Here is a 26,649-nt window from a genome sequence, read left to right on the forward strand (position 1 = left end):
GAATGTGAGTAATTTCGACTGTCGAAGAGCTATTCTGTATGTTGCCTTGCCATCGATTTGCAACGACCTGTGACATTCCGCGTCGTATGTGTGGAAAGGGGGTTCAATGTTTACAGGTATGCCTGTGTGTGGACGTAGCACTGTGCACTCACCTTACACAGCAATCTTCCCGGGCCTTCAGTGCGAGCTTGATGATGTCGACAAAAACCGGAATCACGACCCATTCGTTCGAGCTTGATCTGGTTACGCCACCGCTTCCGGTTGCGGCCGCTGCCGAGCTGCCCGCTGTGGATGGTTTGGAGGATCCTGCTGCTAACGATGGTTGCAGAATGGATCGGCGCCCATCGCCGCAACTGCTACCATTGCCGTGCTGTTCCGTTTGTTTGCTCCAGAGGCTACCGCAACCCTCGGCGTGCCGCTGCATACAGTCCAGCTGTTGGCTCGTTGTCGATGACAGCTTGCTCCACTGTCCGGCGCATAAATAGCAGCGGCATAAAACAAGCGACCCAACAATGAAAAGAAAATACCGGAAAGAGAAGAAAAATCGAAGAGAGGGAGAGAGAGAAAGAGCGAGAGAGGCAAAAAGTACGTTAAAACGCTGCATTAAGACTGAACGAAGGGAGGCTGACGTCAGTTGCCCGGTTGTTACCCGCGCTGGGGCTGACCTTAGGGCGTGGCGTTGATGGAAGAAAATGAAACTAATTTGTCCCGGTTAATTGAAACTTGTCAGTCGATCCTGCCAACGGATGGGGCTTTTGTGGGGTTATCGAGTGCTTTTTGAGCTGCTTTTTTTGTTCGTTCGAACTGTTTTTAGTTCCTGTGCTGCTCGTGAACGGTCGTGATTCTGCCCGGCGGTTGATAGTGGTTTGAAGTATGAGAGCTTTTCAGCGCCACGACCAACGCACGCTGGTGGCTCGTGGTGGACAGTTTAAGTGTCACCCTTGACGTTTAACACGGTGCTGGGTGTGATGGGTGTTTTTCTTTTATATTCTACCGGGAATAGGATTTTAAGAACCGCTTTTTGTTTCTTATTTTTGTTGGTTTTATTGATAGTGATTTTAAATGGATCACGAAAATGGGTGTGATGCTCTTTTTTGTTTGGAAGCAATCAACTCGGACGGGGGGGAAAGTTATTACAAAAATGTTGCAATTTGTAAAATAAAAAATGCTACAGAAAAAGCTGCACGGCCGGCATAGCGTTAAATGTAGCAAATTGTTTTACTACATTTTTCGTGTGAAAACAGAAGCAATTATGGTACAAAGCAGGTTTAATTGACAGTGTATTCAATCATTTTGTAATTTAAAATATCAAACAGAACATTATGTTAAAACACATCACAGGCATTGCTGCCTCTATGATTACAATGTTTTAAAAGCAATTTTATGAGTTCGATATTGAATTTATAATGACGTAGTCATAAGAAGCTTGTTTTTCGCAGAAAGGAGAACATCATGAAAGGGTTCAGTAATGACTTTCAGTGAAATAATTATTTTTAGTCAGAAGGGTATTGAAATTTAATTCATTATAAATGAAAGAGTGGGAATTGCATTTTGTATTGCTCATATTACAGGTGTGTACTATCGAACGGGATGAATTTGAATACACATTGTAGCAGAATGGTACAGTGTTCCATGAAAACTATAATCATTCCAGATAATCACGATTGATAGCACTATGATTAGATTGATTAGTAAGTAATGTTGAAAAATAGATTTTAAATGTGTTGAATGAATGAATGATACGTATATGGGAGAACATTTTGGAACTAGAATATCGCAATCTCTGAGGTTGTAAACACCGCGTGTGTTGAACAACCGGAATCCACTTAAAAATTGATTGTTGTGTCGATTGATTCAGTTCAATTGAAATGAACAAAACATTTAATTAAACTAAAAATCCTGCGAGCTACTGGAAATTGAAATTTTAGTAATTTATGTTTGATTGGTCTAATATATAAAAAAACAAATCCATGTACAAGGACGACGTTGTATCATCAAAATAATGCTGTAGTTTGTTCCAACATTCCTTTACAGCAAAAAAAGACACCTTTAAACGCCTATCGACAATTGCCCAATAAACGAGCAAGTCCTCGTTCCGGTGAAAAAACTTCAACACTAACAAAATAGAGTTGTTTTAGCATTATTGGATTTTCCTGGCTTCTACCACCCTTCTTCCCCTGTTTTGTCTAGATCGCTTTTATGCTTTGATGTTTGCATGAAAGAAAAGAGCGTTTGCGTTGCCGAGCTGCCGAGCAAACCAATAGATCAGCATACGCTGCACGTTGCAACGGAATATTGGGCTTTTTTTTGTTCTATTTATTTGCTGATTGGTTTCGCCGGATTCTGGAAAGCTTGTTACCGATCGTATAGCTCGCCATTCCATTGCAACGGTTCACTGGGATGTAATCTTGTTGATTTATTTTTTCTGTCTATAGTTTACCTTTTGTTTCAAATGCAGTTATGTGCGAGTGTTTGTTTTTGCTTTGTTGCTGGCGTGAAAAAAGGCACAAAGCTTTCCAATATCCGGTTGCAGCAGCACCACCCATACATTGCGTGTACGAGAATGCATGCATCTTCTCGCCACTATCCATCCAGCGCAGAGGAGAGAGAAAAGTGCAAACACAATGTATGCCCAACCGTTCCAAATGCAATGGACGTGAACGGGAAGCCAGCGAACCGGATCACTATACTTTCGGCTCAAGTGCACTTCTCTAACTTTCATTCTTACCACACGGTGGTCGTTTTCTGAGAAGTGGTGGCAGTAAAAAAAAATAGAGAACCAACCCCACCGAAGAGCAAATGGATTGCTGCGCTGGATTGCGTTCCCTAACTTCATCCCAGTTTACAGCCTTCACCAGTCCTCGCCATTGCGCCAGTCGAGTGTTCTTTGCAATTGATTGTAAATTATAGCACCAGCGTGACCTCCCCGGGCACCATTCGTAAAGGGAAGTGATTTTTCAACCGAGCCGTAGTACCCATTCTTCCTTTCTTGCTTCCTCTATTGCAATACGATCGCAATTTCTAGGCTGATGCGTTTTGCGTTTAATTAATTTTTATGGCACCATTCATCGTACGCGGTTTGCGGAAAGCATAATCTGTTTGAGTGATTTCCTCCTTTCGAGTGGCACTGGGTTAGCACTAGGAACAATTGCGTGGTTTCCGCCGGTTTGATTGGATTACATTTCCCCCCTTCTCGCCGTTGGGTGTGGGATTCATTGATGCGCTTGGCAGGGATTATGGGCTCCGGTTGGTACAAGAAGTTTAATGCGACAATAATGCTTATCGCTTTGCAGATAGATTGTAAAGGCCGGGCTACATTGATCGTACTCGCACGCGTAATTTTGATTTTCACCAGCGCATCTGGCGGCGGCTGACCGAAGCATTTTGCAAAATAATTTGGAGCCGCTCCAGAAAATACGTTAATTTTCCATGTTTTTTACTTAAATCGGAAGAGAAAAGTTTTGTAAAACGTAGATACACATGTCTTGCACGCATTGCATCCATTTTTGCAATGGAAAATGATGGAAAAACTACTTAATTTTGAGATCCGGCAGGTCCATTCCCTCGATGACCAAAAAAAGCTTCCACCAGCCGCTGCCAGATGCGCTAGTGAAAATCAAAATTACGCTTGCGAGTACGATCAATGTAGCCCGGCCTTAAGCAATTCTAGATTGAACTGGGAAGGGAGATGGAGCATTATTGTGTTTAGGGGGAGCGAGTGAATGAACTAAAATATATTAATTTATGAAGTCGCAATGTTTGAATGTTAGAAATTAGCCAAAATAGTTTTGTAACATTGGGTTTTTACGATATTTTTGTCCAATAAGTTTGATCAGTTTGACGGTTTTGTACTAGTTTTTTTTCGAAAGCAACTATCAACTAGGTGCGTAAAATACAACCCAGTTGACGTATATGTGTATTAAAACAGCCTGAAAATTTCAGGTTACAAAACTAATTCATAAACATCTACAATAACTTTATGTCATAGTAAAGACCTTTTTTCAATTTTTGCATTAGAAATCTTTACTTTATTCCGAAAAGAATTACACTTTTAAACTGAAATATAGTTTAACTTAATAGCAAAAATGGACGAACTCGAAGATTGATGAAAGAAAACAGATTAATGAAAGTAAAATAAAATTATATAAAAAAGGTGACTTGACTAAGATAACAGCATTGGATTAAAAACACCAATATTTGCCACCATCGAAAGCTACACACATGATCTTTCATAACATATGCTCGAAATGGTCACTGTTCTGTCGAAAACATTATTAATTTGCCTACCGTAACTTGCAGCCGAGCGACCGGTGGCAGATCAAACGATTCCAGAATTGCAGTTGCGCTATTGTAGTTCCCGACGAGCAGACAGTACTGGGCAGCGCCACTCCACAGCTCGAACTGTTTGTTGCGATCTTGAATATTTCGACACTAATGAGAAGATGAATAGAGTGTGTGTGTGTGTGTTGGAGAGAGAGAGAGTTAGATGTTAGGAAACACAAATTCTAATCAATAAGCATGACTATGAAAATATCAATCAAATCCATACCTTCAGTATCTCGTTCGCCACCAGCAACCGCAACCGGGCGGACCATTCCAGGTAGCTTTCCAGATTGCAGGTCTTCTTGCCATCGAGCGAGGTTGCGTGTCCGCCCGCACCGGAACTTCCTCCACCACCACCACCGCCACCGCCGGATGGACCCGCCGACATCGGTTTCGGTGTAAAGTCCTCCCGGTTCGGGTCCTTCAGCAGGTTGGGGCTGCACTGCACAAATTCCTCCGGGCCGACGTGTTTCGCGAGCTTGCGCTCGATGCGGCACAGCAGCTGGGCGAGCTGCGTGGCTGTCGGCCAGCTGATCGATTCAGTCTGCGGAACGACCGCGGAACGAGAAGCGTCAAAGAACGTCACACGATGCGCCAAATGCACGGCATACGGCGTCCTACCTACCTTATTGTCTGCAGTTGATTGATAGCTTCTGAGCTCTTCCTCGTGGTTTTCCAGCTCGGTAAGTCGAGCCAGCAAGGCACACAGTAGTTGGGGCACCACGTTGGCAAGCTTGGTGTCCGCACATCTGCACGGTCAAGCAATGCGAATGAGTAGAAACAGAGACAGAGAGTGAGGTAGGAAAGTATCGTTAATTAGGAAAAAGTACACAGCGACAGATATAAAAAAAGCGACGCAGACCGGCAAGGGAAGGTCCGAAAAAGCAAAAAGCGGGCTAGTTAATTCGGTGAGCGATGGGTATTATCAATCATCAAATCAACTGAACCTACGCCAGGGGCTGCCCCCCCCCTTCTTTAGTCCGGAACGTACCGGGGCACGTACCTAGCTACGATATGTTTGACGTGATTCATCATGCGCTCGTCGCGAAAGTCGTACGGGAACATGCGCGTCCAGACGCCGAGCAGCGGCACAATGCGCTCGAGCGGTTCCGGCTCCGGTATCGATTCCAGCAGCTTTCCGAGCAGCTCGAACGAGCGGATGAAAAATCTGGCCGACAGCAGGAACGAAAAGACGTACTCCTGTGTTTGACGTGTGGGGAGAAATACATAAAAAGAGAGTGAGGAAGGGAGAGAGAGGGTAAGAGATGAGAATTAGTAAAAGAGGAAAATGCAAATGACGCACAATTAGATTTCCACGCGCGAACAATGACGCAAGTTTGTCTGCTGCACTGGATGCACGCTGCCGTGGGGCTACCGTGGATGCAAAGAGAGGATGCTGTTGCTGCTTGCTGTTCTCTTACCTGATCGAACTCTTCCACGTTGCCGGGCATCAGTAAATCTATTAGCGATTCCAGCGGACCGGAAACAATGGTTCCATTACCGTACATCACCCCGCCCGTGCCGAGACTGCCCTGGCCGTGCTGCTGCTGCTGCTCGTTTCGATCGGTTCGTGGGGTTGATTCACGTGACCAGGAAAGTTGTTTATCGGTCCAAGGGGGGTTTGTGCAAACGAGGGCGGAAAAGAAAGCAAACGATTATGAAGTTGATGGTTTGAACCTGTGAGAGTGTACTGGTTGAATGGGCTTTGGAAAGAAGAAGTTGTGGTGTATTTTTGCCTTTCCGAAGAAATGGCAGTCTCTGTATGGCTCTGCTCTGCTCATGATGTGTACGCATGATATGAGGAACTGAATATGATGAAAATGTCGATAATAATAGCTTTCTTTAAAAGCGTTGTGATTTGGCTTGGTATAATTTGCAGTAAGTAATCATAAGCAATAAAATAATGCGGATCTCAACGTATTACAGAGTTTTCCAGGGGTTCTCATAATTTTGGGAGACTTTCTTGATTGTTTCTCTTGACGTGAAGTGAACTTTATATGAGTCGTCAACTTGTGCGACTTAACAACATGCCTGTCATGGGTTCAAGCCCCAAATTACTGTGCCGTAGGACTGACTATCCTGCTATGGTAATAAATAAGTCACTGAAATTAAATTTTCTACTCATATTAGCAATCGCTTCATGGTCGACGTAGTGTGATCTGGATCGTGAAAGTCTAATGAATGGAACCAGAACGAATAATCCTTTCAGTCGTATTAATGTTAATATTTGCCAGCAGATTTCCAGCATCAATGTCATCTGTTAACATTTTTGTCACAAATGTTAATGAAAATATTCTTAACGAAAAGCAACAAGCATGATAATCTGGCATCTCACCGCGCCAACGAAGATGTCGAAGGACTAATCGAGTGAAACGCCTTTGCAGTGATTCAATGTTATCTATCTTGACTCGAGAATTGGGACGCCATGTGACGCAATTGAGTTCGAGAATCGGTCTCACTGAAGCGTTAAATATATTCTTTAAACTCATAGGGTCGCTGAATTTCGTTTGCTTGTCTAATCAGAAAAGCATTTTAGCATTTTGTTTGCGGTTTCTAGCGTTTTATTCACAATGTTCAGGTAGTGGTCATCAGATGTGAGTTTCTCGCTGAGGAGAATACCGAGAACTCGAACAACAGTGGCATCTTTAAAAAAATCATTATGCATGTTTTAGTCATGTGTAATAGGACGAGTTTACGCGAACAATTTATAAATTCAAATTTGTCTATAGACAGTGTCATATCGTTACAAACACTAACATTCATAAAACAGTTATCATTTGAATGAACACGCAATCTTTTATATTTTTGAACAGTTTTATATCATCGGCATGGAATAATATTTTCGAATCGTCAACCAGGCGATTGATAGCTAGAGAAAATATCAGATACGTCATTTTCAATTGAAACTATGTAGGTTCGATCTATTAAGTATCACCTGAAACACTGAACTAGTACATTGCCAAAGCCCAGCCATTCGAGTTTTTTAAGCAGTACATTAAGCAGTTCACCATTTATAATTATGACATCCATTCATCTAAAAAATTATTGAAGTGTTTTACTAAACTTGAAATGCACTGCAAGGTACAAAAATCTATCTTTCAAATCCAAATCATTTAATAGACAACCGTCTCATCCCCTTTTTTGTACTTTAGAAAGACGACATATCGTCTCAGAACTTAACCCATGTAATAATTTCAATTATTACCAACATTTCATGAATTTGAACAACGCGTAAAGCAATAAATTAATGCTTGCTCTGAAACATTTCCTCTCCATATTGGCAGCAAAAACCATGCGGGATACGTAAACATCCATCCTCCGGTAGATTACCCGAGGACTAGCTCAGTTTTGAAGCATAAAATTACGCTATTTATTTCCCGCATGACGATGTGGTTCGAATGAAACAGATATTAAAACTCGTCTACTGCTCCGCACGCAGGTCGATGGACGTCGATGGTTGAGCGCGTTTGGCGAAAGTTTTGCGTCGCTCGTGGCCAGTTTACGCTAGAGTAAGCGCAGCAAACTGTGTGCACATTGTTTGGGTCACCAAGGCGAAGGTTGGCGAACGAGAGCGTAAGCCAGCAAAAAGGGAAAAACCCTTGCGCAAACGGTGAGCTTCCTTTGCCCGTTTCTACTACATTAACTGCGAACAAATAACCATCAAGGCGCCCACATCGTTCGACCGAACGCTCGAGCGGTCGAGCGGTTTGGCTGGCCATTTTTGATGGGTTTTTGGATGAATCATAACTGTTACCCAAAGCAGAGCGATGAGAAACGATGGGAAACATCCAGTCGTCTGTCGTTCGCTTGCGTGTCTGGCGTGGTGTATCCTTGGGGTTACTGTGTTGCGTTCGAACCAGTTCCTTCGTTCGGTTGCTTTCTAATTGAAGTGCTCGAAATGGAATCAAGATTCAATGTTTGTGGCGCATTTGTGTGTGAAACATTCACCGACCGGATGTGTGCCGTCGGGTTCGGAAAGTGGAAAATTTAATTACATCTACCAAATGCCGGGTGTCTCGGCGGGTTCACAGGACCGAAGGGACCCGCTAATGGAGATGGAAATAAAATCCATCAACGGTGAAACGCTCAGAGACAATCGGTTCTGTCCCTTTTCGAACCAGAAAAGTAAAAAAAAAAAACAACGTAAACCGGTCTCGACGTGGAATCCATTTCAATTTTAATCAGATCGTCTATTGACGCCACCGCCGGGGCGATTGGAGAACGGGGGGAAAAAAATATCGCTGCCAACAACAATGGCTTCGCTAGCTCCTCCTGCTGGGATCACGGGGATGCTGGGAATTACGTCGATGAAATTGATTTCCTGACAGCTATAAGCTCGTTGCCGGCGCAAGAATGTCGGCGAACGTACGGACTGGGCTCGTACTGTAACTGTATCGATACTCTTTACGCTCCGGACCTTCGGACACTGCGAACGAGAGCGGACTGAGTAATGCGCTTTGCTGGGGGTTGGTGTTCGGAAATGGTGTCCATCCGGTAAACATTCCAGAGGGAAGGGTGGGTAGCGCGAATGAGCTGTGTGAACCATGGGGAAAACTCGTGCAGCTGTGGGTGGTCTTGATATTTAATCAGCATGGATGGAGTTTTACGGCTGGTTAGGCGTGTTTATTAAATGTAACATATTTGTATCCATGGTAGATGTACATGGAGTATTTATTAATCTTTTTTCGATTTCGCTTCGATAAAAACAATGTAAAAATACTTTGTCGAGAGCATTTTATGTATGAGAATATGTATATAAATTTATATTTTTATATGATCATACAAATATTTTTGGCATAAATTTGCCCATTTGTAAGTGTCGACAAATTACAAAATATAACAGGATCACAAAAGAGAAAAGTTACAGGATGATCACATGCTCAAAATTTTATGAAATCTGAATTTGTTGTTTATATTCAGTTGTGTCTCATGTTTTGGAAGGACCAGACTATGTGTTAATGGTCTATTTACTAAAATGTATTTAAATCAATCTCTTAATTGTTCAAATTCCTAGGAACTTTTAACGACATGCCCGTCTCGGCTTCCAGCTACGTATAGCCTGAGCTCTCATGGCTTACGTAGACTTAGGACCGTGTAAGCCTACTGCTAATGGGGGCTTTTACGATATCAGACAGCTTTTTTATATGGAGTGTGACACTTGGCAGCTGAAATCATGTACAAATATCATATACATGTGTCATCATACAAAACAGTAAATTATGAATATAAAAATTGTATGACAATTTTTTTGCTATAATTTCAATTGTGACTAAAATATTGCTTGCAACAATTACATTGCGTCGCTTATGGCCACTCGCTTCGCCCATCAATTCATCAACGCTTATGACCACTCTCTTCACCACTATGCCCCATTCCGGTGCGATTGCGTTTCAAATGTCTAGTAAATGACAGAGTCATCATCGGTCCCGCCGTGATGGGGCATGCTGTGAACGCGCGAAGCTAATGGCTGACAGGAATGCTGTGCGGCAAAAAAAGACTCCTCAGCTCTTTGAGAGCTGTTGTAGCAGAACGGTTCACTCACGTGTCATCAATCATGGATTTGATTTGAAGTTCAAGAGCGTAGTGGAGTGTGTTGCTGTTTGGTAGCTGATACTGCTGGCACTGGATGGATCACTGCTTCTCCGCCCTCAACATTCTGTGTTGTATTCTCGCTCCACCATATCCTCCTTCCGACACCATAATAAATATGTATTTAGAGATCGAAAATCTATGACTTGCAAAGAACGGGCCCGTCTGTCATCGACGTCTTTACGTTCGGCAGCCGGGGCTGTCCTGGGGCTTGTAACGTTTTCTTCCCCCACGATTCCAATTGCTTCCCATTTGGTGGGTTGGGCCTGAGTGTCTGGCACGGGTATGGATATGGGTATGAAATATGAATGTAATGCTGCTTCATTCCGAAACCGCAATGTAATCGCATTCGTAAGCTCCTCGCCGTGCAGCGCACACCTTCGCTTACTTTCCATTGTTTCACGGGGAGGGATGGGCCAGCTCGGAAAGTTACAAGCAAGAGAGATTTAACTAGAAAACAAAAAGTCTACCTCATCTTCCGGTACGTGCTGTTTCTGTGTTTATGTGTGTGTGTGTGTTAAAGAGAGGTGTATGTAATGAATGTGTCATGAGGTTGTCGGCCGTCAAAAAGCTAAAGACATACGGGAATGTACCGTGCTTACGGGGGCATGTAAGCAAACGTTGTACATACCTTATTCATGATCGCACGGGACGGTCGGGAGCAAAAGACCGGCGAGGGACCGACCTTGCTGAAGCGAAAAAACAACCACAGAAAGCAAACCGTGTTTTCTTCTCTGTCAAATAAATCTTAAGAATCTGCCTTCGGGGCAACATTCCAGCGGCACACGCTGTTTTTTTTCTTCACCCGAAACCTACGGGAAGTTGAGTTTGACCCCCGGGCAGGCTTAACCGTTCGGTTCCAATATGTTGTATGGTGGTGAGCCGGCAACCAGCAACTGTATTGAACAGACTCTGTATCTATACAGCAGAAAGTGAGAAAGACACTGTCTGGGAGGGCAAAAAGAAACTGCTGACAACTTGGTGAAATTGGATTTCCGTCGAAGAGAAGTCGAAAGCCGGATTCAGCCACACATACAGACACGCATACCCACCGGACATACATACAATGGGAAGCACCGGGAATGCTTACAATATCGGAACATCGATATTGGTTTCCGTCCGTGCGTAGCAAAATAGAATACCGAAATAGCAGATATTAATTGGGAAAATCCTATTTTCGCTCCCACCGTCTGTGGGCTTTCCATTTCCTGCTGGGAAAGTGTGAACTGAACGGCGCTGACGGCCACCACCGTAGACGCCGCCGGGCTTCGTGGCGTGTGTGTATGTGTGTGTGTGTGCGTGCGCGTGTTTTTTCCCTTCCTTTCTCGGTGGCATTAACTTCAGATGAGTGATAATGCTGATATTTTATCGTAGTTTTGCCCCGTTGGACACGGGTAGTAAGCCCCGGGAAAGCCTCTTCCCGCGGTGTAAGGTAAGGTGCGTTTGGGGCCGTGCGTCGACCGACCTGCGGCTGACGGAACAGTATTATGCCGAATGAGCCTTAATGGGAAAAGTTTCATACTCGGATTTGCTTTTGATATGGCTTAGTTTCTTCCGAAATTCGGATGGAAAATATGGCCCAAATTGGAACTGGGGTGAGGTAGTAGGACCACAACCCAAAGTCGGGTTTCCCCCCAGCAGGGGGAATGAAGGATGAGTGGATTTCTGTTTGGGCAAGGTATTAAAGGCCGAAGCGGAAAGTTAAAGATTCAGTAGCGCGAAAGTTGAGAATTAGTAGAATATTTAATCAATTTCGGCATGAGCTGGACAGAAAAGAAGCAGGCCGCCCGAGCTGGGCGTGTCCGGTGGAGTTGTTCGTGGTGTCGTGGGGGTAGGTGGTGGAATGGCGTTTGGCGTACCGTTACTTGGAAGAGGCGTTACTTTGATTGATCCCAAAGATGTTGGGAATGCTTTTGAGTAATTTAGGGTTCGTGGCTGGGCTGTGCGTGGATTAAAGCTTAAAATTACTGAGAATCTGGTTTATTGTGGTTGGTCTGGGAGGACAATGGTTTTGCGCTTGAGAAGCAGGTACGAAGCGTTGCGATTTAAAGTTTTAAGAGCTGCTCTCTCTGTTATAATTCTCCATCAGCTTAGTAAGCGCTTAATATCGTAATCCTTGCACTGTAAAGGGTTTTAACTGCAAACGTTACCCTTAGTTACAATGTTTTCCTTACAAATTCAAACAAATTTTCTAAACAAAATATATGCAAGTCATTAACGTAGACACGCTCTAAAAACATCGTCGAATATCAAACAGCTCTCATCTGGCAGACTCGTCGGATCCAATTCCTGGAACATTAGAACGCTTGCGGTGAGGCACTGCCGGCAGAAACCACTTCACTTTATACCTACACCTGAAAAGTACGCCCTTTGGCAGCGTCGGTCTCACATTTAATCGCTACGCATCACTTCGATCTCGAGTTCACGGCAGAGTTGTTCAACGGCTCTCGCACATTTCCGGTCGGTCGGAGCAACGCAACCGATGTTCATTCGAAGCTTATTTATGGCTTCTGAATGGATGGATTGAGCTCCAAGCATCAACAACAGCATAAATAACACACAAAAAAGTAAGAAAAAAAAAACGCCCCGGGTGACTGTTGATTGTTGTATTTCCAGCGAATCCTGATCATGATTAAAATTCGGATTCTGCTCAAAAGCATTTCACGTCCCTTTGGGGGTAATACCCTGCTCGAGAGCATTAATCATTGGTGTGTATGGGTGCGCATGTTTGGTTGGGTGTGATATTTTTCCTTTTTTGACAGCTTTAAATGTTTTGCGACTGAGTGGATGGATGGGTGAGTGGGAGAGGTTTTTCAGCTAAACTTACCGCAAGCGTTGGTGTACTTTCGCAGCACACTTCCGGTTGCTCGGACGACTTCACCGATATCACAATAGTATCGTTGGTGCTTTCGCAGAAGAAGCTCGACAGCGCCTGGTGGAGGGAGAAGAGAAGCGAAGTGAGAGGGTATGCAAAGAGGTAGTGTACACGAAAACAAAGCATGATTCAAATGCGGCTAATTGGGGTTTCTGGGAAGGAGGAGGGAAGATTTTGTACGAAGTTTATAAATGCTTTGAAATATAGATTGCTCGTTTCGGGCGCACGATTGACAGTTGTTACAGATGGTTTTAGGTGGAGTGTTTAAAAAGCTTGAGGGATGTTAAGGAATTTGAGTTTTTTGTTTATATTTTGCATGATATTATTTATTCTAATCAGCTGTTAAATATAGATTTTAATTTCACTCGTGAAGTTTGGTTTAAGACTGAAAAGAACGTTAATTTCGCATGCACAGCGCTGACGCGTTGCGACTGCAGTGCTATTGCGTCAAAGGATTTGCTAAATTACAAGAAGTTGCAGTAAATAAGTTAATTATTGTATTACAGTATTGTTCAGGGGTTTTCATAATTTTGGGACATATTCTTGACTTTTTCCCTATTGGAGTATAATTTTTTGGACAGGCCCATCATAATTCTAATTGGATTCCAAATAAACTTGTCTAAATAGGGTACAGTAGTCCCATGAAGTTCCCGTCACTTCCCGTCACATGAAGTTCAAATTGTAGTCATTAATTACAGTTCCAACGCAAATGTTTCTTTTATGTTTAAGTTTGAACATCATCAACATTGTTGTTTTACTCCAAATTGTGTCCTGCTTTCTCATCTTTTTGTGGGATTCTAACAACTGATCTTAATTGTTTAAAATATATATTAAATATATGAATAAACATTTGAATATATTGCATTTATATTGACACAAACCAAGATCCACAAACAAACCACAACGACCTAGCAGTTGGGTAGTCGATACCGTCATTTGTAGATGCATGCGTTTGCATTTAAAATGCATTTTTTGTATACTGGTGGTTTTGGTTATTAACAAAGCAAAGGTACATTTTTGTGTTTTCAGTTCGAGTGGAACGGAAATTTTGACAAAATCAGCAATTTGTTTGAGACATGCGATATCAATTTAAGCTACATTGAATCTACCAATGGGTCCTGTTCTAAAATCATTAGGGTTCATTAGGCATTTCCCGAATGAATTTCCATAGACAAAAAAACACAAAAAACTGCATGCAGAAGTAAAATGTAACTTTTTTCTGAGTATTTCATTTAGTACATTTTCAAAAGTCACTACTTAGTCAACACTAATATGTTTATTTGTTTTCTCAGAAAACACTCAAGCATTGATTTTCTGTTGAATATTTCCTCATTTAGGATCTCTTTTGGCCAACTCTTTGAAGCTTTTCCAAGAAAAAGGGTAAAAACACTCGCTCACATAAAATGTAATCCCCTTTTCTAAGTTCAGTTCATACCATTCACCGGCATAAATTGGGAAAAACTTGCTTCCCCCATCCGGTTATTAATTATGTCATACGAACAGAATCCTTTTTACCTATCGTTTGAATGTTGCCAGCCGCATCTACACTGTAATCCAGCCGCACAACCCTCATGTGTGGCGATGTCTTATTCATACGCTTCATCAAAAACGCACAAATCGCTAACCTACCAACGTTGCACAAAGCACACCTATGCATAATCCATGCTAATAACGGAATCATCCTATACAATATTCATTGGAAAATTTTAAACCAAAAACCCATACAGCATCGGTAGTATCATTTGAATAAATTAGTCCGTGCCTCGGGCCCATTTGCTACTGTACAGTGCACTGCTCGATTGCACTTGGGCTGTTGTTGGCTGCCGAAACATTTGCTGCGGTGCTACGGTAGCAATGCCAACGGTTTGGAGTGGGATTAAAGTGGGGACACACAATATTTAACAGCCGGAGATAGTGCGTCACTAGAGATAATGTATGCAACGTACCGGACGAATAGGGGACAAAATATGAAATGTTGACTTGAGTGACATAAAGATATGTAAATGGTGCAGGGAGTGAGGCTGGTCACATTTCAGCATAGTTTTGCATTTGTTTGCTGTTAGCTTTTCACAGTTTTTGCTAACAAACGGCCGCATTAGACTGCCCGATAGAGCGTGTTACAAGGGTAGCATGTAATTTGGTTTGGCAATAAATCGAATCTTGAAGGAAGAAAAAGGAACCGGAACCTGAGAGGAAAAAAGTTCGTTACAAGATCGGGCCTGCGTTTGCTTACATTGGAATGCAGAGGTTGTGATATCGGATAGCCAGCCAGAAGGAACCTTAGTGCTAGTAAAACCAGCAACGAATAACGAGGTACCGGCCGGGGAGAAAAAATATCCCGTCACAAAAATAAGGCTGAACATTCATGATTCATCATTGAAAAGTTATTTACGTATTCACGGCAGCACTCGGTGCCAGGAATTCTAAGGCTATGGGTATGTTTGCATTCGGTGCCTCTATTTTTTTTGCTCTCCGTGAACCCGCAAGAGCGAGCCGCTCTTCGGCAGAGTGTTGCGGCAGTGTTGCCGCGTACGATTGTGCAACCCAATCACGACTAATTTCGAAACCTTCAGCCTGCGACGGGTGGGTAGCACGGACGATGCGCACGGATGGCGTCATGTATACCAAGGGTGCTGCTGATGTGGGAATTTAATTACATATGCTACCAGTCTCGGCAGTGCGATGTGTTTCGATCAGGCGAATGGCGAAACGTGTTTGTGTGTTTTCTCCTAGGGAATGTAAAAGCATCGCGAGTTTGAGATGTGGCCCGATCACACAATCTTGCCATTGCGAGGCTCGGATGAAGAAAGTGACAGATTTTTTTTTAGAATGTTTGCGTGAGAAAATGATGGAAGTAAGGGAGAAGGTCGTATAATTTGACACACGCTGCTAAATATGCGAAAGACTGTGCCGTTATACATGTTAATGAGGGTTGTTATTCATATGCGCGGCATTGCGATATTTGAAAGGTCGTTTTCATTTTATTGAATGCATAATGTTAAATAATGCATTGTTATACATTGAGTGGTACTAGTTGTTTTTTTTAAATATCTAGTATAGTCCTGCTTTTTATTTTACAAAGTTAGGCACATAGTACATACAAACGCTTCTTTGGGCATAAAGCAACTACGAGATACATCAATGTATGATCAATTAATTATTGCTTGCATTTATTTAACCTAAATTGGAATGTTTGGGCCAAAATTATACGTTGAAAACAAAATTATTTTATCTCCAAATATTCTGCATAAAAGGGAAAATTGTATCATTTCTTTTTTGTGGTATAAACAAGACAGAAGTAGAGCTGCGTTTTGTAGATGCAATCAGGCTAATTTAGTCCAGGAAGATCATGATTGAAAAACAAAATTAGATTAGAGAACTAGAGACTATAGTAGCGATATAATAGTTTTTAATTTGATCTTCCTTTGACCCAATCCAGTATCTATAATATCCATCTACATGCTTCGAATATTCAGATTGAAAAATGGAGATCTTGAAGTCTAAGAGTAGTATGCTGGGCCTATAACACGTTCATGAACTATTTTGTTTCACCAATGGATGCTTCTTTTTCTTTGGCACAATAATCATTGTCGTTCAAGGCCTGCCTTTGCTGTCTAATGGGCTTGGCTTTTAGTGTCTTATTGATAATCCATAGCAGGATGGTCTGTCCTACTTATGTAGGGTACGGCCCATTCGGGGCTTGAACCCATGACGGGCATGCTGTTAGGTTGTACCATGAGACCGGCCCCAGTTGTACCAAGGGAATGTTTCTCAACTACAGCTTTAATCCCATAGTGTACATTTTTATGTTAAATGTATGTTAGTTCATCTGGCTTGGTGGTGGTTAAACGACATGTTTAAAAATCGTAACATAAATTATTTATAAAATTAGTATTCATGGGCTAGTGACTACGTAAATAGCGGTTAGGTTTACGACTCAAGCAATGTTGTTGCTAAACCAGACTCACAACTGAGTACGAAGCCAATGGAAAAACGCACATCTAAAATGATTAAATTTGTTTTTCAATTGCTCTTTGCTCATGTTATCATTAATGCATGTCTGGTCAAAAAGATGTTGATAAAAAAAGATTTCTTGTTGAATATGTTTGCATGCTAACATTTGCTCGATATTGCAACTAATAATTCTGTTGCTGTTGGATATAAATTGTCTATTCAGTTTAAGCACACTGCATCAAAATTGGATCGCTAACAGTGGGTTCCAAACTGTCACTTACTCTAGCTTGACCGACATTGTTGATAGATTTCCAAACCATCACGCTGCAGTGCTATTTGTAGGCACCAAAAGGAGGAAATCACGCGTTACGAAAATTTGAATAATCGAACCCATCTTTCCAATTTAAAATGAAGAAAAGGTTTTTATCGTACGTTTGAAATTAAACACATTGTGGTTTATATAACCTGCCTTCCATCTCTACACGCGTTTCAGTTGGGCTAGCTGTTCCTCTTTCTCTAACTATCTCGCTATCTCTCTCTTGCGCGTATTTAATTTGATTTTGGTCTTTTATCTTTCACTCAGTCCACACATGTCATACCCTTCAACGGGAACAGTGAAAACTACTTCCCGTAGGCTCTACCGAACCCGTTTCCAATCAAAAACTACACACACTGCGTGCATCCGTCCGCCTGCTGCTGCTGCTGCTGCTGCACAAAAACACACCCACACTGGCAACGCTTCTTCGCGAGCCTTCAAAGTTAACAAAACGCCACTGAGCCGTACTGATTAGTGGGCCCCCGTTAGCGTGGTGACATTTTCACCGGGCCTAGCCCCTCCCGGCCAGGTGTATCCGCTTACGCCACACGGGATGCTGCAGCAAAAATCAACCGGCGCGTTGCGACTCGTTTCTTATCGTGCCGTTATTATACGTACAGGCATCCGCGCTGAATGCAAACGAGACACGCGGGGCGCTAGCGTTGTGCTGGGCCGACGTTTGCTTGCGAAAAGATAAACCTTTCATCCCGCTTGACACGGTTGTGTGAGTGTGAGTTTATGTGTATGTGTGTGAGAGAGTGAAAGGTGAGCACACGCCCAAGGGACACTAGCACCAGTAAGCCTCCGCGCTGCCATAGCGTAGCAAGTTCCGGGGGTAATATGTTTCAGTGTATGTCCCCCAACCAAGAAGGCACAAGAGCCCTTTTTGCATACTTCAAACGGGTCTTCACGGGTGTACTATCTTCAGGTTTTTCCATACACCTTTCGAATTTCCACCGGTACGAGGCGTGCTCATCGGGCGGTGTGTGTGTGTGTGTGTGTTAGATTTGTTACATATTCACATGACCTCCTCGACACATCGACACGATCACCCAACGTGTCCGTGCTGCGTTATGCCGGTGTATGCAGAGGACGTCCATCTTTCGCGCCCCTTTACCCGAAGCGTTGCAGGTGTACAGGCGGTATCGTGTGCGCGAGATCGCAATTACCTTTTTATCTTTGCTATTATCGTCGGAGTCTTCATCGTCGTCCTTCTTGCCGCCCTGCCGGTTGGTGCGATTGGTCCGCTGGCGGCGTGCTAATCCCTGCCGGCAGCGGGTACCGCATGCGACTGCTGATAGCTTGCTAGCATAGTAGTACATAGCCATACGTCACGTTTGTCCGCACATTTAGGGGGTCGTGCAGTAGAGGTGAGGTGTTCGGTGTGTTTGTTCCCGAGTGCCCGCGAGCCCGCGGCCGGTCTGTTGGACGATGCTTAACCCTGCCCGCCCTTCCCCGAGGGCACTTTGGGTGCGTGCAAATGAGGGGTCGTCACGGTGATTTTCCACCCAAAACACGAGGGCGTTTCGTTTTTTTCCCTCTCTCTGTTTTAAGTTTCTAGTTAAACTTCACTCCGTCGCTTCATTGTGTGCGTCTTGTCCGGTTTGCTGTTTTTGCTGGATTGCGGGGAAGCATGTACAAGTCATGTCATGTGCGGAAGATTACCGGTGCAAACTGGTTGGTTTGCCAAGCTCGCCTCCAAACTACCAACACATTCGGAACTTCTGCCGCGGGTGATGCTGTCTCGGAACAGGTTCGGTTTGCAACGGACAGTGGCGGGATCCGTTTGTTAAACTGCCTCAGGTACGCATGCTGCAGCCCGGTTTGAAGGGCGCAGGTACCACGGTATCTCTGCAATGGAGCGGTGGCTGCAATGGAAAGGAAGATAAAAAAAAATGATGAGAGCTAGTTTTAGTCGACGCGTATCGTTTGGGGCGTGTCTGGGGGCTGTAAAGTGAAATGAAAGTAGCTGGTGGTTATTGGAAGATTAGGAGATTACTCGGAGGTTGAGATAAAGATTGTGATGGTGGTAGCGCGAGATTTGCGGCTATATGGAAGTATTTGTATTCAAAAAGCACGTCCAAGCACACACTGTTGGTGGAAAGGATTTAAGTAAACGCTTTAAAATCTTTCGTAATGAATATGCATTGATTTTATCAAACACTTCTCGGGATTGCTCAGTAAATAGTCGGTAACTTTATTACGCTTTACTTAATTTGACTAGTCAAAAAGAAGGAAGAAAAAAATCGTCACTCTCTTGCCATGGCTCATCATCAAAAATACTGTGAAATTTAAATTTTTAAGGATTCCCTTTTCTGGAATTAAGATCCTCAATTCTTAAATTTTTGCACAACAAGTGTGGTTGATCTAGGTCTGCCATAAACCACTAATGAACTAGGATATCTATGAGTTATTGGATTGCCCATAGCAGGCTAGCCAGTTGTGTGTATGGTGAGCTTGGTTCATAGTAGGCTTAAACCCATGACGGGCGTATTGCTAGGTCTTACGAATTTACCACTGTACTACAGACTGACCTTAAATTTGGCACTGTGGTATTAATTCTGGTTTTAAGTAAGAAAATGGCTTAAGGCCGGGCTACATTGATCGTACTCGCACGCGTAATTTTGATTTTCACCAGCGCATCTGGCGGCGGCTGACCGAAGCATTTTGCAAAATAATTTGGAGCCGCTCCAGAAAATACGTTAATTTTCCATGTTTTTTACTTAAATCGGAGGAGAAAAGTTTTGTAAAACGTAGATACACATGTCTTGCACGCATTGCATCCATTTTTGCAATGGAAAATGATGGAAAAACTACTTAATTTTGAGATCCGGCAGGTCCATTCCCTCGATGACCAAAAAAAGCTTCCACCAGCCGCCGCCAGATGCGCTAGTGAAAATCAAAATTACGCTTGCGAGTACGATCAATGTAGCCCGGCCTTTAGGTTTCACGTTTTGTAACATTTCTGCGAAAGCAACTACTAACTTGAGACAATGTTCATATTTTTCTTGTAAAAATGAGTAACAGTATGAAGGTTGGAGGCGCTGATATTATAAATTCTTTGGAACATGTATTATTAACGATTAACCGACACATTTTAGCCAGATAAATGTTAATGCTCTGGTACGTTGATCATAAAAACAGAGATTAGTCGCCTTTAAAAAGTGTACAGAATTAAGTTATGAATTAAGTTAAGTTAATAAAGCTGTTAAAAACTTTAAACTACATAGACTTTTCTCCCTAAAGGCCGGGCTACATTGATCGTACTCCGTAGTGTAATTTTTATTTTCACTAGCGCATCTGGCGACGAGCAGCGCAAGCTAGATGTCGGTATAATTTATGTGTCAAAATTATTCATACTTGGTGTCTCATCAAGTTTCGAGCAGGCTACTTGTATGCCGTATGAAATGTTTATAAACGTCCATAAATTGCAACAAAATAGGCCGTTAATTGATGTTGGTGGATAAATCGTCATTCATACAAAGCGCTAGGCAACATTTTTCCCCATCTTCCAACATCTTTCCATCATTGGGTAAAATTATAGCCTCCTCGACCCAAAACACTTTTTGACAGATAAATTATACCAGCCTCTAGCTTCGACCCGCCGCCGCTAGATGGCGTACGCGTTCACAAAAATTACACTCAGGAGTACGATCAATGTAGCCCGGCCTTAAGGCCGGGCTACATTGATCGTACTCGCAAGCGTAATTTTGATTTTCACTAGCGCATCTGGCGGCGGCTGGTGGAAGCTTTTTTTGGTCATCGAGGGAATGGACCTGCCGGATCTCAAAATTAAGTAGTTTTTCCATCGTTTTCCATTGCAAAAATTGATGCACTGCGTGCAAGACATGTGTATCTACGTTTTACAAAACTTTTCTCCTCCGATTTAAGTAAAAAACATGGAAAATTAACGTATTTTCTGGAGCGGCTCCAAATTGTTTGGCAAAATGCTTCGGTCAGCCGCCGCCAGATGCGCTAGTGAAAATCAAAATTACGCGTGCGAGTACGATCAATGTAGCCCGGCCTTTAAAGGCCGGGCTACATTGATCGTACTCCGTAGTGTAATTTCGATTTTCACTAGCGCATCTGGCGGCGGCTGACCGAAGCATTTTGCCAAACAATTTGGAGCCGCTCCAGGAAATACGTTAATTTTCCATGTTTTTTACTTAAATCGCAGGAGAAAAGTTTTGTAAAACGTAGATACACATGTTTTGCACACATTGCATCCATTTTTGCAATAGAAAACGTTGGAAAAACTACTTAATTTTGAGATCCGGCATGACGATTCCATCGATGACCAAAAAAAGCTTCCACCAGTCGCCGCCAGATGCGCTAGTGAAAATCGAAATTACACTACGGAGTACGATCAATGTAGCCCGGCCTTAAGAATATTGTTTTTCAAAATTAATTTGAATAAATTTTAACGTAAAAATATACAAACAGAACAGTGCACTAATTCAGAATGTTATACCATCGTGAAAAATTTAATCACGCTGTTAGCATTTGCATGTTTTCCATCGTATTCGATTGAAGCAGCGAACCATACAAAGAACTATTTCTTAATTTCACGAGAATGCACCGCCGGGCGGCAAAGGCGCTGTGTGGGAGAAAATACCTTATCGCACTTGAAGCAAAGCTTTAATGTAAGTGGAATTCGTTTTTGTACCGAGCGCAGGCTGTTGGGCTGCAGACCCGCCCTCGAATAGCACGCTCATCCCATCCCATCGGTAAATCCTCTAAAAAGTGTTCTTTTCAAGTTTATTTACATTCCCGCAACCGGACCAGAATGACCGGGGCCGTACCACGACCGAACAGCGCCGTACATTCCGTGACAGTGCGGGCAGTAACAAGGATGAGACCGGGGGTTTCGTTTTATTTTTAGAGCTTCCTTTGAATTGTTTTTTCTCTACCACTTCTTGCGTCGTTTCTCCTCGCCAAGTGTCGCCTGGCTGCCATTTGCCGGCGGTGTGCACAAACTGTGGGCAAACAAAACGTTGAACCGGCCGAAACCGGGCTGCTGCTGCTCCTTCGAGACGCGTCAAACAAACCCGGGGACAAAGTCCAATTTAACATTAAATCCCCAATGAGCTGGAGGACAAGTTTGTGACACGGTTCGGGAGAGCTTTTCGGGAGGATTCGAAATAAAGTTGGAGGATGAAACAAGCCCGAAATGGATTCAGTCATTTCTCATGCAGCATTCTGTGACGGTGAAAGTTATTTTTCAGACATTGCGATCTGGCGAACATTTGCCGTGATGGTTTGCAATTGATCATATGATTTTGTCTGACACACACACACGCAAGTGGGAGTGCGTAGGGTACGGTTGAGAAAGGATTTACAACGAAATAGGTTAAGCATACTTTCTAGGAATCAAGGTACACCTCTTGGATGGTTACTTGGGGTTATTGGTTCTAGGGGAGCCTAACTGGCTCATGTATTACCCGGCTTTTCTAAGCCATGCGTAGGTTGTTATCGTACGACGAATGCTAACATTTCGGCTGAGGTTGTTTTCTTTGCAAAAAGAGCCTTATGCTTCAGTTGTTTTTGTTGAATTTTCCCGCAACGTTCAGGTCGGTATGCTAAATTCAAAGAATAATTCGAAAGGACTGAATTCTGATATTTTCCAACAGGCATGTAGAATAAGATTTGAATAATTAGGATGAAACTGACAATTTAAATCTGTTTGTTTTCAAAGGAATCTTTTCATTTGAACAGTTCCAATTGTAAAATCTTTAATGGATAGAACTTCCAATTTCAGAGATGATATTCAGTAGCATCACTCATTGTTTGGTTGTGTGAGAAGTTATTACTTCTATCAGCAAATATCCGAAGTACGCGATTCCTTTTAATTTGACAGCTCCTTGCTTTTTTGGAAAATATTTTGGTTATTTTCATATACTAAATGCTCTTTTTGAATTTGATGTGTCAAAGAAGAAGAAGAAGAAGAAGAAGAAGAAGAAGATTGTAGTGTTTAGTAGTTTAGTAATATTAGTAATTGCAATCCATCCATAAGCTTACGAATGGTACTGTGCTAAAATCTTATCATAAAATAATGTATGATAGCACAAACAAGGAATACAAACTGCTATCTAACTCATGTTTCGGTTTATAATATTTATATGATATTTTTTTAATAAAAGAACACAATCTCTAAGCTTAAAAGAAACATAAAATTTTATCACTTTTTAAATCTAAACTGATGGGCATTTATTGAAACATAATATGCTGTCATAAGAAGGATATTACATAGTTGTTAATGTTTCACACAAAACAGTTAGTGAATGGTTCTTAATGTTTTTCATAATAAATGTCCAATAACTCTCCTCGTTGTAGCTCAATGCTTTTGTTTTTTTTTTCTTCTTATTTTAACGGCACGTTTAAAACACACTTCTACCATTTGATCGTAGAAGCCCTCAAACAAGGTGTCATTGAAAAAAAAGGTTATTCGCTTAGGAACCAAAATCTACATTTTGAAGCACTTTCCCAAAAAAACAAACACAGCAAAATTGAATTTCCAACCCATTAGAAGCACGTCATTTCATGCGTTAGGAAAAATTCCTATCGTTGACATCACTTCACTGCCCTATAGTTAGTGCTGCACTTTCAAACCCAGAAGAATGGGCATACTCACAAACCGACGTACTTTCTCATTACGATCCATCTGATTAACACTGGCAACCCCAGCGAACCTGCCAACCTTTGCGAAAAGGTTGTTTGCTACCGATGTGTACTCGTTGCCACAGAAACAGCCAAACCCTACCGGTAGCACACCGATTAAACGGCTAGTTGAATAACGCGCAATGTTTGTCACAAGGTAACACTATCCGGTTGTGCGCGGCTCGAATCGTACCACGGCCGGCAGCGCCCGATAAATATGCAAGCCCAGCCGTCAGCTGGTCGTGTGACCGGCCGCAACCCAACGTCCAGAGTGGCTAACGCGGCACGCGGCAAAGGGAGGAAGGCCGTGCGCCCCGACACGGACGGGCTCGGGTAAGTGAAATCCGATGTTATGCAAATCGAAATCTTTGGCGCCACCGTCTGTGCTATCTTATATTTGGGCGCGTTTATTTGACATAACTTTCGGAAGCGTAGTCCAGGGAGCGATTTGCATTCGCTTTCGGCGAACCACGGGAATCCAAATCGGACAGGGACCCACTCTCATCAGGCTTGCGCATATAAATGTGCATCATGCTACCATCCGAGCCGGCTAGCTTTCCCTCTTCATACCATCGTTTCCCCCTTTTCTATCCGTCCATCGCGTTCGTTCTTTATTGGTCCAAGCACGGGTGGGCACGAATTGGGTGATGCTGTTTTAGACAAGCAGCATCATGCATTACTTCCTTATTTTGGGCAACTCGGCACTGCTTCCAGCGTCCAGCCCCATTCCACCGGTGTCGATTTTCAACGTTTGCACGCGGCGTTGCAGTTGTTGTATCATACCTGTGCTTGAATGTGCGATTTTTGGCCTATCGTCGTAGGGCTTTCGGTTTGCTTTGGCACTCACTCGGCTCGGCTCGGGGATGCCTTCTTCCGGCGCTCGTCCTTTCGAGATGATTGCATTTTATGCAAATAGTGCAACTCGCTTGGCTTCTCGCTACACCATCATCCCTCGTTGCATCTCGCCTGCACCGTCGGGCATTTCTCGCGACGTTTGGCGAGTTGAGTCCAATTTACGGAAATAGACTTATGAATAATAAATTTCAAACATCATGTCGCGATGAAGCGGTCCCGTACCCACGGTACACGGTTCACCTGCTGGCCGCTTTTGCGCTGTTCGTCCCGTTCGAACGGGGCAGTGGTATTTCGTGTTTGCGCGGCGAAAACCTACAGCTTAGTGACCGAGCGACCTACTGGCGATAGCTGGTGTGCTGCTGCTGCAGCAGTCGGAGAAGCCCTACCAGCAGCAGCAGTAGCAGCAGCAGCAGCACCTCAACCTCCACCAGCAGCAGGAGCAGAAACATAACGGGTAATGGAAATTTATTTCGATGTGAAATGGTCGATGAAAATGGGATTTTTTCGATAGTGCTGACCGTTGGCGTGCGATAGCGTGTAAGTGGTCTGAAAAATGATCAACTTTGCACGGGGTTTTAGGGGTGCTGCATGCGGCTGCACGTTAGGCACGGTCCGACCGGTCTTTGATGGGAAGTTATGTTAAAATAATGTGCACGGAACATTTCGTAATCATTTTCGCTTCATCCGTACGAGCCAAAAAGGAGGCGAAGTGGCCCCTTTTTTGTGTTGGTTCGGTAATTCTCGCAAGAAAATGGTCGTTTATTCATACGAAGTGAATTTTACAGTAGCTGATGTAATTCACTTTATGTTTTATTTTTTGTAGCTATTTTTGAGAACCATTAGGGCTGCCCTCAGTCAGCAGTGGAATTCTACCGTACTGTGCTTACATCATGTTTAAAGCTTAAAACTTTACCCGGCATGAACTTCAAGCGAATGATAAAGTTTCTCAGTAATATGTGTTCACTTGACAGCAATTAACGATTTGATTCATTAGCCACACAGTATGTTGTAACGATGATGTATCTTCTGCTGATGGTTCAACTCAGTTTCAATCGTTCATTTGGCGTTGTCACCAACAAGCTTTTAAAGTGGCATCTTTCTAGAGATTTCATTTATGACGAAAACTCTACTACTCTTTACGGTATTAGGTAGCTTATTACATGGCTTACTATGGCTTTGATCGTTTTTTTGTTTAATAAAAGTACTTTTATTAGTAACTTATGTCAAACCGAAAAAACACAACGACGTTTAAATGCATTTTTGTTTGTACACGTATGATAAAATCCAACATGACGGACCGTAACCTTCAAATGAATACAATCTGGATGATGAATACTGTTCCTCTGACAGGCTGAAATTTCAACTTGATGGCTTTAAACACAAATCGGCCCATTACTGGACAATAAGCTCTAGGACATAAGACATATATTTTTTTTAGTATGGAAAATGGGTCATCAGAATCTAATCGTATTCAATAATAATCGATACGGATCATTGAGAGCGCCTTGTACAGAAATTAGATGTAACCTAGGAAAACAAAGAGGCCAAGAGGCAGTATTTTAAAGAAAGAGCCAAAAACGTCTTGAGTTGGTAGATTATAGAAGGTATAATAGTACATACAATTAGTTTGAATAAACGTTTCAACAACCGTTCATGAAACAATAATCTTAAAACTTTATCATTTACTTGCAAATTGCAAAACAATTTTTAAACGATATGAAGTTACTTTTGTAACGCTTATTAAGGCAAACACTAAAGTATTGTGTTAAAACAATAAAATATGATTATTACTCTTATCATTCTAATGGAGAATATCTTAAAAATTTGTCTAGTTTTTTTGGAATGCAGTAGAAATTCAATAAATGAGCAATGGTGACTTGTGCAATATTTGATTTGTACTTTTTAATTGATATGTTGCGCCCGACAGAAAACCCGCAGAAAAGCCTTGCAACTTTTAGAATATGTTTGAAAACCAACCAATTTCCTCATACAAGATGAGTGCTCTTTAATGGAAAAGTCAGCCAACGCTTTAACATTCTACTGAAAAGCGCTCGACACTTTACTTTCGCTACCAGTTGAT

The 26,649-nt window shown here is 42.6% G+C and overlaps 1 protein-coding gene across 2 annotated transcripts in view; it reads right to left on the reverse strand.

The window, feature by feature from the left end:
* The window catches only part of LOC120902955 (ras-GEF domain-containing family member 1B-like), a 45,875-nt gene that overhangs the window by 11,513 nt on the left and 7,713 nt on the right, over window positions 1-26,649 (reverse strand). Inside the window, exons 2-9 of one of the 2 annotated variants that reach the window (XM_040312059.1) lie at window positions 18,227-18,925; window positions 12,740-12,844; window positions 5,745-5,870; window positions 5,327-5,523; window positions 4,949-5,072; window positions 4,550-4,867; window positions 4,288-4,431; window positions 153-466 (exon numbers count right to left, since the gene is read on the reverse strand). In XM_040312059.1, coding sequence (XP_040167993.1) covers window positions 153-466; window positions 4,288-4,431; window positions 4,550-4,867; window positions 4,949-5,072; window positions 5,327-5,523; window positions 5,745-5,870; window positions 12,740-12,844; window positions 18,227-18,385 — 1,487 coding nt within the window. In that variant the 5' untranslated portion in view covers window positions 18,386-18,925. Of the gene's footprint in view, window positions 1-152; window positions 467-4,287; window positions 4,432-4,549; window positions 4,868-4,948; window positions 5,073-5,326; window positions 5,524-5,744; window positions 5,874-12,739; window positions 12,845-18,226; window positions 18,926-26,649 lie in introns of both variants that reach the window. The other variant, XM_040312058.1, reaches the window with a different exon arrangement.

The sequence above is a fragment of the Anopheles arabiensis genome, chromosome 3 (assembly GCF_016920715.1).
Source record: "Anopheles arabiensis isolate DONGOLA chromosome 3, AaraD3, whole genome shotgun sequence".
Taxonomy (NCBI): domain Eukaryota; kingdom Metazoa; phylum Arthropoda; class Insecta; order Diptera; family Culicidae; genus Anopheles; species Anopheles arabiensis.